This window comes from Montipora foliosa, chromosome 2 (genome assembly GCF_036669935.1).
Source record: "Montipora foliosa isolate CH-2021 chromosome 2, ASM3666993v2, whole genome shotgun sequence".
Lineage (NCBI taxonomy): Eukaryota > Metazoa > Cnidaria > Anthozoa > Scleractinia > Acroporidae > Montipora > Montipora foliosa.
In genome coordinates, this window is record NC_090870.1 from 5663023 (window position 1) to 5677873 (window position 14851).

General features: G+C 38.6%; 1 protein-coding gene across 3 annotated transcripts in view; it reads left to right on the forward strand.

Moving 5' to 3' along the window:
* Nucleotides 1–8893, forward strand: part of LOC137992205 (zinc finger protein 596-like) — a 64407-nt gene extending 55514 nt beyond the window's left edge. For 2 of the 3 annotated variants that reach the window (XM_068837391.1, XM_068837390.1), the window contains 3 exons: nt 2665–2898; nt 5984–6134; nt 7884–8893. In XM_068837391.1, the coding sequence (XP_068693492.1) occupies nt 2665–2898; nt 5984–6134; nt 7884–8494 (996 nt within the window). In that variant the 3' untranslated portion in view covers nt 8495–8893. Of the gene's footprint in view, nt 1–1632; nt 1746–2664; nt 2899–5983; nt 6135–7883 lie in introns of those variants that run through there. The other variant, XM_068837392.1, reaches the window with a different exon arrangement.
* The last annotated feature ends 5958 nt before the right edge of the window (nt 8894–14851 follow it).

Sequence of the window (14851 nt, forward strand, 5' to 3'; positions counted from 1 at the left end):
GACCGTCTGTCTGGAATTAGCATTTGCCGGGGAAAAAATCTAAATGCAATAAAAAACTGTCGTTCCGCGCACTCGTACACTACAAAAAACAAAGTAATGTTTGCTCAAAACTCAAATTATCTTTTACACTGGTTAAACACGAAAAATAGTTGTTATAAGTCATTTAATTAGGCTTTTCTTTGGCATATGTTGGGCATGTGTCCTTTTCCCAGGCCATAAAAAAAACAATTTGAACGCTTGGCAAAGTCATTTCGCCCAGAAAAAAAAGTTAAATTTAATCACTGTTTCATTTGTTAGATTGACTGCAAAATCTCTGAGCACAAGTATATCAATTAGATGTAGTAGAAAATGATATATTCAGATTTTGCTTCAAATATCCCACCTATTTTTCACGAATCATGTGTCAAAATCATAATGTCTTAATTTTGACTGGCTCTGAACAAAGGCAATTAGAAGTGTTGTTTTGTTGGAGTGCCATAACGCTCGAGTCCTGAAGTGAGAAAAATCACTTTCCCAACGTTTTCTGCCATTCTACTCTCGAAACCAATCACCATTCTGCCGATTAGCGTAAAACGGTGATCTTACACTTTTAAAACAGTGGTAGGAGAAGAAAAAAAATGAACATAAAATTTTCGTATTTTTTACTTTAAAAGCAAAAAAGAAAAAAAACTTTGAAGCTGTTAAATTTTCAGGTCGTGTGATCCTGGGGGCGGTTACAGCTATTTGCGACCTAGAATAGTTGAAAGAAGGAAGAAAAATAAACTTAGCGAATGTGTTTGACAGCAGATTTTACCGTCTTCATCGGATGCAACTTGGATGAGTACCTGTAACAAACTGTTTTAAAAGATACAATGTGATGTATTCCTCAACGCGTTTTTTAAAATAACTTGAAACGGGTGAAGTTTTCACCGTTTCCTTGCTTAGGTGGGACAGACCATTTTTTACCGCAAATATAAAGAGAGGAATTTTGTTAAATAAGCGAATTTCAAGCAACAATACCGCTTTCATCTTTCAAGTGGAGTTGTGATAAGAGAAACTTGAAAAATCGGAAGAGAACAAACGCTCTTGTATTTAAATTTGTACATGGCTTTTACAGTGTGGGACGAATTTGACTCGCTTTATTTTCGACTTTATTTTTTACTCCACTCTTGCATTCGAGCCAGGCCAGAGCGACCCCTGAATAAAGAGACTCTTCATCCTCTATTATCAAACTCAAATACATCATCAAGGAAAATTAAATAATATTGAAGAAAGTTTCTATAACTTTTGTCAGCGTACAGCAAGGCAACACCTGTGTTGAAAGATTTATTCTCAGGGTGAGAATTGCCCGTCAAAGTTAGCGGAAGTAAAGTATTCAAAGAGAGATACACAAACAGCCTAACCGGGACATAATAAAATCAATAATTGAAATCCAATTGACAAGGCGATCCCCGTGTCAGATGCTTCAACTTGAAGGGTTCAAAAACGAATTAGCTCAGCGGATCAGAGGCTATAAATTATTAATCACTTGAAAAACAATTGCGTAATTCATTGCCGCCACATCGTTTTTCTACCCTGTGACGCTCATCTTGCTAAATAATAGGTTTGCAGCTGCGTCAATTTTCGCTTCCATTTTTTGTGTCCATTCGGTGTGTAATGGGTTTTAAGAGATCTTAACTTCTAGATAGCAAAGAGAAAACGACCAAGGCCAGGGTAAAAAGTTCCATTGAGCCTACCTTGTGTATATCTTAGGGCCATCTTATAAGGTAATGTTCTCTCTCTTAGTAATGGTACGTTTGGTAGACAACGACTTTCTTCTTCTTCTTCTTCTTTTAAAGGGAGCAGTAGAAGAATTTTGATTTTTATCACATTTTATCTTATCGAGAGTGGATTCATTTTATAGGTGTCAAAACACTTTTATCTTTTATCAAGCCTTGTCCTCTAGTTCACGTTTCTAATTCTTAAAACGGTAGCGAACGTAGACTTTTTATAACGATTCGAAAAGAATCGCCTGGTTCGTTTATTTTGAATCTTTGGAGAGGGGGCAATGAGTTTTTTTTAAGACATAAAATATCCCTTATCCTCTGCAACAACCCGAAGACGTTTCTTGTTGTAAAGAGAAAACGTACCAGGACATTAAAAGCGCTTGTTTTCGATGACATTTTTGCGCAAGTTTGTCTAAAATACCACGAAGCAATGTTATTCGAACCTTTTCCTCTTTTTCTGCGAAATCTTCACTAAGTCTAATATTCGTTAATTCAAAAGTTACCCAAGTCGAAGTTACAATTTGACTCTTGCCGCCCGTGTTCTGAGGAAAAAAGCTTTCGAGTCGGTTGTCTTGCGTGAGGCGCAAAATCTTTCAGCCGCGTAATTTTACCCAACGAAGTTTACTCAGTCCATTTTGAAAGATATTAATTTGCCAGTCACTTTCAGTCAGTAACTAACTAATTGCTCCCTCTAGTCAATTTCAGCATTAATTCTAAACGGTCTTGATCGAAAAACGTGGTATCCGGTCTTAAATGAAAAGAAATTTCATCTATGCTTTCTCGAGGTTCGCAAGAGTCGAAAGGAAATCAAAAAATCAAGTTTCTTTCCAGTTGTATGCTGCATGAAAAAAAATCATGCGAAAGACACGACAAAAAAGTCAATCTTTTTTTTCTTTAACGCTTCTGTTTTTATTTACAGTGTAACGAGAACTTTGAATGCATGGCGTACCAGTATTCGTCTTTAGCTCGCAGCCTTCCTCAATATCTTCCACCGGGCTGTAAGTTTCTGAGCTGTCACGACGCGCAAAATGTACTTCGAAGCTGTTCAACGTTTCGCCTTCCAAATGGCACGATGGTAGCTCCATTGGGCGGGGAGCTTTATCAAGTCGTGGAAGTTCCAGCAAACTGCGACGAGCGATGTTCATTGCATCAGGTTTGTAAAGGACATGGGGTTTGTTAATTTCGGGTGTGGCAGCAAGAGCGTTGGTCAAAAAGACTTAATCAAGGTACACGAACGTTGAAAAGACATAAAGTACTCTAGTAGCGTTTCGGTCTTTTCGTTTTGATCATCTTCAGTGAAATTCTAAACTAATCAAAGCTCGTTAAACAAAATCGTAATTTTATGATCATTGACGGCTAAACTGCCGCTTTCACCGGAACAAAATGGAAGTGTTTCTAAAATTCATTCACAGAAGATTGGTTTACTGCAATTCGTGTGATTAAAACGCAAGTCGTCGTTATTTTTCCAAACCGCTAGGGCGTTTCTGCCCAGCGTGGGGTTAAACGATCCTCTAAGAATTCTTTGTTTCTTACGATATGTGAAGATATCAACTTTTCATAACGTTGTGAACTTGGTATGCTATTGTAGCTATTATTCAAACCAAACCACTCCCTAGAAAAGAGTGTCGTAATCTGTTGCTAGCGAGCCGGAGACACAACGTTCGCAGACGAATCAAAAGACGCTTGATTTTTTTCTGTGTGTGAAAGATGTAATTTTGTAATCGAAGAGTTCTTTTGACCATCCTAGCTAAGCAAAGAGGAGAATCGTTTTGAAGATCTGCGAAAAAAGACGAAAAGGAAATCAAGAATTAAATTATTTTGCCGATCGTAAGACGTCATGTCGCTTGTTTTGCCCAGGCTCTTTTTTGACAATGCCATGATTAAAACTGAAATTCTCTTGATTCAATAGCGCAGGTTTCCTCCGAGTTAAGTAAAAAACAGGTTTTGCTCGTGGAGGTCCCGACGGGTTTTTTCTTTATCAACACCTGTCGGTTGGGCAAAGTTATGATTTATTCGAAAAAATCCGACGATAATTCCCGGTATTGCACATTGAAGAGTCTGAAGTCGTTGTTATCCACAATGATATTCAGCGAATTTCAACTCAAACCAACATTTTAATTTTCCCCGGCGGATATAAAATAACAACTCGGTATTATATCGAATTACGCGAGCCGTCTTAGAAACTATAACCTCCGGATAGAAATAAATGAGGACATAATTTCGTTGGTCAGTAATTAAAAATCAACTTTCATCGAAGGATAGTAAACAGACTTGAAATGGTGATGGCCAAAGACAATAGCAATTTTATTTTTAAAGAAAGGAAGCAATATTTAAAGATTAGAATTTAAAAGTCTCGTCTGTTTATGAAAATGTGTCGACGCTCGGCATGCACGTCTTAACGTTAGGCCTGAGTGAAATTTCAAACCAAGGAACTTATAAGTTGTTGTCAATTTATCTTTTATAAAGGATAAACTAAAGAATTCACTAAGTCGACAGCTTCCGTCTCCACTAAAGAGGCTCGATTGCAAAGTATTATAGCACGTACAGAGGACGCAAAAATAATTAAATTTGTACAATATAATGTTGACAAATGTGATCAAATCCGGCTCCAGCTGTAATGTTTCGCACACTTTAAAAAACGCGTTGATTATATTGGTTTTGACGCAACTCGCGCACCTCAAAACGAAACTTTTCAGAATTTTAAAGATGCGAAATAAATGTCCAAGAATTCGGTTTGCAGAAAAATTGATTTTCGCTTTAGGTGCCACATTTTCAAGAAATTCGAACAAGTAGGTACGTGTAAGAATGGGTTTGTGCGAATTCTCCAGAGTCCTTTATAAACACAGTGCCTCCCAGAATAATGAAACTTACTCATAATCGCATCGAAAATAGCCATTTACACGGAGAACAATTTCTGCGAAATGCATATGCACTTTACACAATCTTCCTCACGGCCTAAAAAAAAACCACTTTGTTTGGGCAATTATGTTGATAACTTCGAATTTGAAAACTGAAGTTGAAAACTACAGTTACCACGGCGTCTTTTATATTTTCTGACACACTAAAAATGTCAAGAACTCCTTAACTACCTCTGCACAAACGTCACTTTGCAAACATTAGCTCCAAGTTCGAAGGGGAAGCCAAAATTTTAACTTGAAAAGGGCAAATTTAGTTTGACATAGTGGCGGCTTATCTCCATTTCATGCACCTTCAGTTTCAATGTTGCAAAACTGTGAACTGATGACGTTGACGCGATGTGAAAACTCTAAAAGAAACGTGGAATGGTGGCTCCAGGCTTCCTCCTGAACGGGCACAGTTCACAAACTTCCGATAAACCGGCCTTCTCCTCGTCAAGATTAAAAAGTGTCGAGGCTCCATACAACATTTAATATCGTGAAACAGGATAAAACACTGGGAAGAATTAGCAATTCTTGTAAGAGCATCATTGGTTTCAACTCGAGAATGCCCAATGTACACGAATGGAACGAACTCCATTTAAATGAAAGAAAAGTGAAGTTATTTTCACATGACAGAATTCAGGATCTTATCCACCGTTTGAGAAAAATATGAACCAGTTTCAAGCCCGAAATGATAAAGAAAAAAACGGGCGAAAGTGCCACTTAAAAGCTTTAAAGTTACTGATTTCATGCAAAGACTGAAATCATGAGGTACGATACAACAACGTACATCAACTTCATTTTAATGGTATGGTCCCATCTCGCGCACTACCTTCAAAGTATCATGTAGTTCATCTCGTTGACTTTTTTAAAAGGTTATTTTGGCATCATTAATTTTGGTTGCAGTATCTTAGGATTTAATTCTCTCGTATGAACCCCCTCATTGAGAAAAAGTGACACAGAAGGAGCAACTGTCCTAGAAATGGAAGTATCAGTTGTTCGAAGGGTGGACGACAATTTTCGCCGGACAGATCAAAACCGCGCCCCATTTGATCAAAGGACAGATAACTCTGTCCATTGGATAAGGTACTATCCAGAGCAAAAAAGTCTATATTCCACGGTGACTAATCCACCAGATAAAATCATCAGAGCTTTGAACAACTTGGGCATGTCAGCTTGGTTGTGTCACGGTTATCTGGTGGATTTCGCTGTCCACTTCCTGAACAACCGAAGCTGGCTCATCTTTCACATGAAGTGTCATTCTGTCAAAAGCAACAGCACGTTGCTTTTAATGCCTTCAAAGTCTAATCAAAATCGCTTCTACTCTTTTCTTCATTCTAGTCTCGAGGTACGACGCCTCCTTCTATGGCTCTGTTGACAGACAACGCTGTCTTGCTAAGGAACGAATGGCTCCGCTTTCGACAGCTGTCAGAACACGATGAGACTTCCTGCTTTTCCGACGGAGCTTCTAGGCTCCCAGTTTTTCTTCGAGGTATGTGATAACTATTTTTTTATTACGATCCTTTTGTACCTCAAACTGACAGAGTACCGCAAGCATTTTCTCCACGAAAATAAGGTCGCATAGCTTTATCGTTATGTGCGCTAAATTTGGCATGAGTTCGAACTCGGTATTCAGAGATCCCGAATTCAGCTTTACGTAGTAATATGAATTGTCTCTTTCTTCACACTCCCGCATATAGCTTTTAAGATACCACCGTTTGTAAACATTGGTAGCTTAATTCGAGACAGTCTACTCTCGAGTCTAACACCGACATTATCTGGTGAGTTTTTAATTCACGATAAATATGAGCTGAGAACGCCGGTCGACCCATTCAAGCATTAAGATCACTAAAACTCTATTAAACGTCTGCTTCTTTGCTGCTATCTGTCCCTTTAGAAAATGTGGGCGTTTGCTGACGAGAAAAAGCTCGATTTTAACCACTTGAAGCACTCATTTTAGAGTTGCGTTGGAGTCATTGTGGTTTTCTATTGCCAAAAAATGAAATAAAAATGAAGAGCTGGAGCTGGTTTCGGTCCGTGTTAAGTAAAACCCCTGGGGACAGGTTCCATTTGATAAAGAAGACGGTGACCAATGAGATACTAGAAAATACTTGTTATCCCTCATTATATTCAAACTTTAAATGGCCAAAAGGACAAATTCAGTCTATGTTAAAATACAAGTAAAAAGACCAGCGAAAAACGCCACGTATCGTTAAGTGTGCATAACACCAATGTATTTGTTTTAATACAGAGAAAGAGAAGTATTAGCTAAGTACAACTGAGATCAAAATTAATAAATTTTTACTTGAAAGCTACTGACCAGTTTACGTAATGAGTCACTTTTTGACCCATGTCTGTGTCACATATCTAGATTTATAAAAGCTTCTGTAGCTATTCTCAGTGATAAGGATTTCTTTTCACATTTGAAAGTAGTCTGTTTAAACTGGGTCGTGAATACTCAGAATTTCATAATTTTCTTAACTAGTTCTGGCCCTGTTAACTTATAATTAAGTCTAACTTTTGCATTTTTTAAAAGGCTTTTTCTTCAAGCAGTAGGGTGATAACACGAATTTCCAAAAGTTATCGGTGAGAAAGGAGTGTTTTAATGTTCACGCACAAACAAAAACGCTTTCTTTTGATTAATTTTACAAGATTAATCCGTGGATTTCGCATGCTGTTCTTTGTTAAAAAACACAGAAAACGCAGGTGGCGTAGAAAAAGGTAAAAAAAAAGAAATCAGATTTCCGTTTAACTTAAGATTTCCCTCTGACAGAGCAATAAAAATAAAAACCATGACAGCATTATTCTTTTAAGCAAAAACAAAAATAAAAATAAAAATTTCGCTTTTAAGAGCTTAACTTGTCGCATCAATTTAATTTTTCAGGATATTACAATAATCCGACCACTTGGAACGCAAAAGATACTGTTTGTTTCCTATCCGAGCACAGAACAATTAATTTAATTTCAAGGCGGAAAGCAATGACTTCAAAATTGGATTCTTACTGTAATTTCCAGCAGGAAATTAACACCAATCTTTAATTCCCATTTCAAATCCACATCAATAATAAAATCATCAAAGTTGCATTAAGTTTGATACAATACGTTAATTTAAACACCTTTCGCTTGTCACATTGTTAGAGGTTTGTTTGTCTGGATACCGCAGCGTGTTTTTATTGAAATATAATTGACGATTTTCGGTCCCGGTGGTTTATTAAAAACTAACTCCTCTCTCACCTTGCAGATGCCCACCGCTGCAACTGCCACCTCTGCGTGAAGACCATGTATCCCAATCGCCTTCACGAGAACCAGCTGATGCACATGAAACCGCATGACATGTACTGCAGGCTCGGACAGGAACGATTTTCTCCTTTGCTCCACAAACACAAGGCCGAGTCCGTTGACAGTCCAGCCTCGGTTCAGTTTGCTGTTTCACTTCCGCCTTCATCAGCCTCGCTGACGTCATCACAGGACGAACAGAGGAGACAAAAACAAAAGCGATTTCAGTGTATGCATTGCGAAAAATCCTTCGGAAAATCATCGCATCTTCGGGATCACATCCGAACGCACACAGGGGATCGGCCATTTCGTTGCCAATTTTGCAACAAAGCGTTCACCCAGTATTCAAACTTGAGAACACACACTCGCATTCACACGGGCGAAAAGCCTTTTAAATGCCACCATTGTAACAAAAGCTTCACGCAAGCTGTCACGCTCCGCAGTCACACACGAACGCACACGGGTGATCGACCGTACCATTGCAAACGGTGCAGCAAGTCCTTTGCGTGCTTTTCCGGTTTAAAGGGGCACCATAGGGTCCACTCAGACGTGGAACAAGATGACCTGGAGATTTGATTGCAACTTGTTACGCATTTGAGCTTCAAAGGATGAAGACAATTTGACTGAAGATTTAAAGGGACCAAGAGCATCCCGATCCAATAGGACCTATAGAAACAGCCGTGTACATACGATAAAAGGACACTTATACGTAGCAGCGTTTTACAAGTCTTTGGAAATGAAAATAAAAAGTTGCTAAATGATTTAATTTTTTTCGCAGTAGTGAGTGAAGTTGAATTGCCGTGTTTAATAAAAACTGAACAAAATGGGGAACCAAACCAAAGGCGACGGCGACAGCTACGAGAACGCCATGAAACAATAGGCTTAAGGACGGTGCCTACTAATTCAAAGATACTTTTGCCCCGGTTTATGATTATGCAGAAAATGTAGACAGAGCAGCCAATGCAATAATGAAAATAATAAAAAGAGCACGCCTGTTGTATTTCCGATTTGAAATTGCCAACTCGCTTAAGCTACCTGGTTTGGTGGCTTAAATTGAATGAGAATTCTATTGAAATTTATGAAAAACAAAAGTAAAATTCCCTTGGGAACATCACGTGGTCTGAAATGGGAAAACAAAATGTACGAGCTTAAGAGGTCCATTTAGGCCAAATTATGCATGGCCAATCAAATTGGGGGCTTGATACCACAACTCCTTTGATTGGTCTGCAACAAAAAGCCTCACGAGGGATTGGAAATCATAGATCGTGCAAGGAACAATGACGCCACTTTTTTCCCGCAAAAATCTAGCATTAGCTGTCCTAAAAATAGGTAACACCGAAAGCTAATGGTCCACATTCCATCGCAGATCAGTCGAAACGTCTGGGATATGCCGGAACTTCTGGTTATGCTAAGCAAATGAATTGACCATTAAAACAGCACAATTCGAATAACTAGATGCTCCATGAGCGTGAACTGGGTTCCTTGTGGTATGTCTTCCACAAAAACAGAAGGCTTAGAGTTGGGTGGTATTGAACTGCGGCGCTCCAGTTTAATTTTTAAAGTGGGGGGTCATGTAGACCATTTTAGGGGTCACCCAGACGTCGTGCGAGCAGTGGCCCTTTCGGTGACTCGTTCACACATTGAAGTATTTTGTAATCTCTTGTCCCGTTTTGAGGTCTTTCACTTTTTTAAGCTTTGGTAATAAATTCAGTTCAAAGATAACAATACACGCTCTTGCGTAAAACTAACTCGTTTCTTCTTTAAGTTAAATAGTCTGCAAACTACTGCAAACTAACTGCAAATTGCTCTGTCGGACGTTTTCCTGGATATCATGCATGTTTTGCAGTTGCACTAAGCAAACGTTCATTTCACACATTAAGGAAGGACTGAACATGTTGTTTCCACTTCATAATTTTCTTCTTTTCAGTCTAATCTGATGGCAGGTCAAAACTTTTTTTGGCTTTACGTTTTCACCAAAAGGTATTGCAAAAGCCGGGAGTTAACAGTAAAAAGTAAGCCAAAAGACAGAGGAAGAAAAATAACATAGTTTTTATTTAAAACTCTGAATGTCAAATTCTCAGCGAAAGATTAATGACAATCTATCGTAAAAACACTAAAGTTTCTACAGTCTCTGACTTCTATGAATCTAGGGGAAGGTCATGATGTTCTGTCAAAAGGAAGAAATTGATCACAGGCTAGGCAACCACAAAGGTACACGTGATCACCTTGTGTCAAGGTTCTCGTTTAATGAACTACAGGTAAGAACGTTAGTCGTTCGTCGCTTTCAGAGTCAAACAACACACTTTTTAGCCAAGAAACTGCCGTCGTTCGTTTTTTAGTTTTGTTGTAATATTTAACTGATTATTTATATTTCATTTGTCGGGTCGGGAAGCCTTCTTTGTCGGGGTATGGGCCCGAGACCCGAATCTTATCTGATGGAACAAACTTGAAGGCACTGAAACTGGATTTTCCTAGGAGTAATGCTGGCTGGGCCAGTCCGAAAATAAAAAATAAAAAAGCTCCGATAGGTACTCCTGGTAACTCCAACAGTAGAAAAAGAAGGCCCGGGAAACAACTTCGAATGCGGCATATTTCTCATCATTCCCGGAGCTGCTCATTCCGGAAACGAAACACTACATATCTTTTCGTTTCGTTTCGTTTCCTTAGAAACGTATCTATTTTGGCTTCAGGGTGAACTCTTTAAACCATGAGGTTGAGTGACCAATCAAAAACAGAGTTTGTAATTAGCTCTTATTAACCGAGCAGGAGGTCTGTATGGGAGAATCTTGACCGAGGTCGTGAGTACAGACCGAACGCAGTGAGGTCTGTACCCACGACTGAGGACAAGATTCTCCCATACAGACTGACTAAGCTCGGTTAATAAGTTGTTTATTATATGGCAAACAAGAACAATTTAATTCGTTTGATGTGACTAGTTTGTACTAACTGACATTTTGCTTGCGAACGGCGATGAGTGGCGATGAGCTGAACTCAATTCTGTCAAAGTTTGCTCGTTTGGCACTTCCATAAATAAATATTGGTAGAAGAAAATATTCAATATTTTTGCATTTCAGTTTGCATCTTTTCACCGCAAAACATTACCGGTCTAGATGGGAAAATCTAGACCGCGGTCAATATCGATTTCAGCCAATCAAATTTGTGAACTTGGTAGTTCCCAGTCCTTGTGAGACAGAGCCATATAATAATTGAAAATCTAAACATCTATGAGATGCAAAAACAATCTTGCCAACGCGTGAACCTGAATTATCGCAAATCATAATGCTGACAAACACAAGTAGCTCAAATAGCCGTATTCTTTGATTGGAGCTGACGTCACGGCGGCCATGTTGGTGAAAAATTCCTTTGGAAATTTGCCTCTATTTTTATGCAAACTATTGTTTGGGCACCAATATGGCGGTCTTATCACGTGAGTGAAATCAAAGAATACGTCAACGTCGTACTAGGGAAACGAGCACGGTGATGCCCCTTTAAAAATTACATTTTTATCATCTCCTTGACATGTTACAACAGGGTGCGAAGTTTCATTGGAAATCTATGACAGGTTCTGTTTCTAAGGAAGCATCTTAATCATTTGCAAAAAAAATACACACAATTTCAACCCACGTATGCAAATTAGTTAAGCTCGAACATTACACAACACGATGAATCCACGTACACAAAGGCCGAAAAACCTCACAAAAACCTTTTCCAGCAAAAGATCTTATTGAAACAAACACCATCTTTGCTATTAGAGGCAAAAAAACTCTTCCTATTTCATTGTGTGCGTGAAAACAAGAAACCCAATCCCTGTTACAATTAACCATACGCAACAAAATAAATTCCTCACCGCAGTTCAGGATCAAACCCTTTTCTAAAAAACCTTTCCTTAAATCACGAAGTATAAAGTAGACAACAAGATTTCTTTCAAATAATTCATGACTGTCAAGAATTCGTCTCATTTCCAATAATTTTTTTTTTTACCTGAAAATCGAAGACTGTGCAGAGTTGAGAGCAAATGAATATAAATAGCCAGACAACAGAGATCGGAGATGCATTCAAGGTGTTCGATTCCTTCTATATCCAACCTGACAAAGTTAAGTTACCACAGAATTTGCCATTTCATTTCAGTGTTGTACAAAACGTCACAGTTAGCAAAATATTCAGAAATACAGCTCACTGCTCGACGGTTAATCAAAAAGATGCATTTGCTGTCAAAGTCCATTATTCGTCGCTTTGAAGATTCCAGATGTTTATTTTTCACCACCTGTCTTGTGTATCGACTTGACGTTCCATTCTTGAGCTCCATAACGGGATATTTTATTTAAAGATCGACGTCGACACCATTCCAAGTTTATTAACTATGGTCCACCGGTTAAAATCTTCACATTTCTAATAACGAACCAGGGATAAGCGCAGAAGACTTTGGATACAAAGACAATACTTAGCACGGGAGTGATAACGAAGACCCTAATGAGTAACTTTTCCAATTTCCGACACAGGAAAATAAAAAATTACCATATGGCAACCCAGTAATCAGCATTTTACCTGTTTGCGGTGAACTATGAGGAATAGTTGCGTTGCTGGAATACCTGATTGTCGTCACTATTTTCTCACTTGCTTTAAAGCATGATGATAGAAAAAAGCGGTCATTATTGTTTTGTGCAAATGACAATGACAAGGGACATGCCCTCATTTCATGTTGACCATATTCAGTTAAACTATAAAGCCTAGCAGTCTGTTACGTTATTCTTGAACTACAATCCTTCACTCATGATCATGTCAAGGGAGTAATCCTTTACAGTCTCAAGTAAGGCCACGTTCCGGAGCTCATTCCACGATCCTCTTCTTTAATGGACATGCATGAATACATATCTGTAGAGCAGATCTTTCTTTCTTGACAAAAGCTGCGGTAAATTCATTGAATAATTGTCCATGATCCATGTGAATGCGCTCACAATAGCGGCAGGAAATTCGTTTCTAACTTTGAGAAAGATTCGGAAAATTGTTGATCCTGATAGTTTTACATTTCTTTACAATTTGAAGCGTAAGTTAAGCCACTACAAGAGGGAGAACCCCCAGCCAGAGTTAAGGACCATTTGATGAGAATTTGTCGTAAGTGAGCATTTTACAATTCATTTTGGTTATTGATTACTTTTTTTTAATTTCGTCAAATCACGCGCAGGTCAATTCTAAGAGGTTAACGAGCGTTGTCTGCCTTCGATTCTGCCATGAAAAGAGTCACAAGGGGTAGCTAAAATTCATTTTAAAAGGCCAACAGGATAAAAAAAAGAACGAAACTTGCACATGCAGTTAACTGCATAGGATACGGCGCTGTTGAAAGAAGCGGACGACCTTCACTTTAGCCATGGACTGGCTTAATACCAAAAGACACTCAAGATGTATTTATTTCGCAAGACTCTGTGCTTATAAATGCCCTGCAATAACTGAATGAATGATTTTAAAATCCCCGTGCTTAGTTCAAATTTCTGTAGATGCATTTGCTTAACAGTAAAAAAAGCTAAACATTTTATAAAAGTGATCGGTGTAGATATGAGTTCCACTGACTCAAATTCATTGAAATGTTTACTTTAATGTTCACACTATAACTACCATATCACGCACAGTCATATTGTATTATGAAACAACATAGGAGAAAAAAAATAACAGGTACATGCCTATAGAAAGTTAGTTCATGCAAAAGTGTAACCTGTCCAAAGTAGCAGAGCTTTCACGGAATCATGATTGTAAGATTTTTGTCTACTGAAAAAAGCAAAATTATTTAACTAAAATGTGGCTTCCCAAGGTTGGGTTTCTTGGCTTTATATTTCTTTTACGTTCATTGCAGAGAAGCATCACTCATAATTGCGTACAGAAAATTTCATGAAATTATCTCAAATACTTTTTGAACTAGACATGTTGAGTTAGCTACTCGCATTTTCATCAAAATTCGTTTAGTGAGAAAAATGCCTTTAAAGTAGGTTAGTTGGTCTGCAAGTCTCTCTTCAACCTCTGAGCAAAGAAAGTTTGTCAAAATTAAATGCACCAGCAGCACAAGTAAAACCCTCCGCCTGCTCGTTCTTGTTTTCTTTAGTTCTTTTTTTCGGGCTTTCCTCTTCTTTTTCCTTTCAGCGCTATCGTTGTTCTCTGCGGCACAAAGCGATCCAAGTCGAGGCGCCTGCATGCACCCTAGCCTCGGCTCAGTGTATTTCCCCGGGTTGATTTTTAATGCTCTAAGCAAGAGCAAAACAGTTCTAGCTCTAACCTTGAAGTGGTTGATGGCATCAAACAACCCAAATTCTAACATTTCCATTCCAAAATAATTGAGGAGACAATGACACAATCATTCAGGGAAGAGTACTCTCTTTTCTTCCAGTTATCATCATAGGAATTACCCCAGTCATGTGTGCTCTGATCGGTTCTCCGTGCGTTGGCCCCAGGCCTTTGACAGCGAGACAGGCCTTTCTTTCGAAATACTTGACTGACATAGATCGAGGCACAGCTACAGAAGAAGTCTAATATTTCCGTTGGCAGAGCAATGGATAACCATTCTGAGATTTTTCAATTCTTGGTTTCCATGTCAAACAAGTATCACGCAAAGAAAAAATAGAATCGCTTAGGGAGCGTTCACAAAAACTAGTTCGTCTTGATGATATATTTTTGGTTTCTTGTTGTTGATTTTCTCTGCAGCAGGGCTCATTTGGCTGCAGTAATGTGAATGCGATCTTTTGGCCTCATACTTTAGCATCCATTTAATTATAGTCTCAACCGATAGGCTTGTCGGTGGTTGAAGAGAGTTTTTTTTTTATTCTGCTTTTAAGCTTTGACCCGGTCCGCGGGATCTTTTTGTTCCTGCATGAGCGCCTGTTAGATAGCTTGCTTTCTAAAGGCTTGGTTTCCTTGCCTTTTTTTTCAGACGAGTGCGTTTCTTAGCAG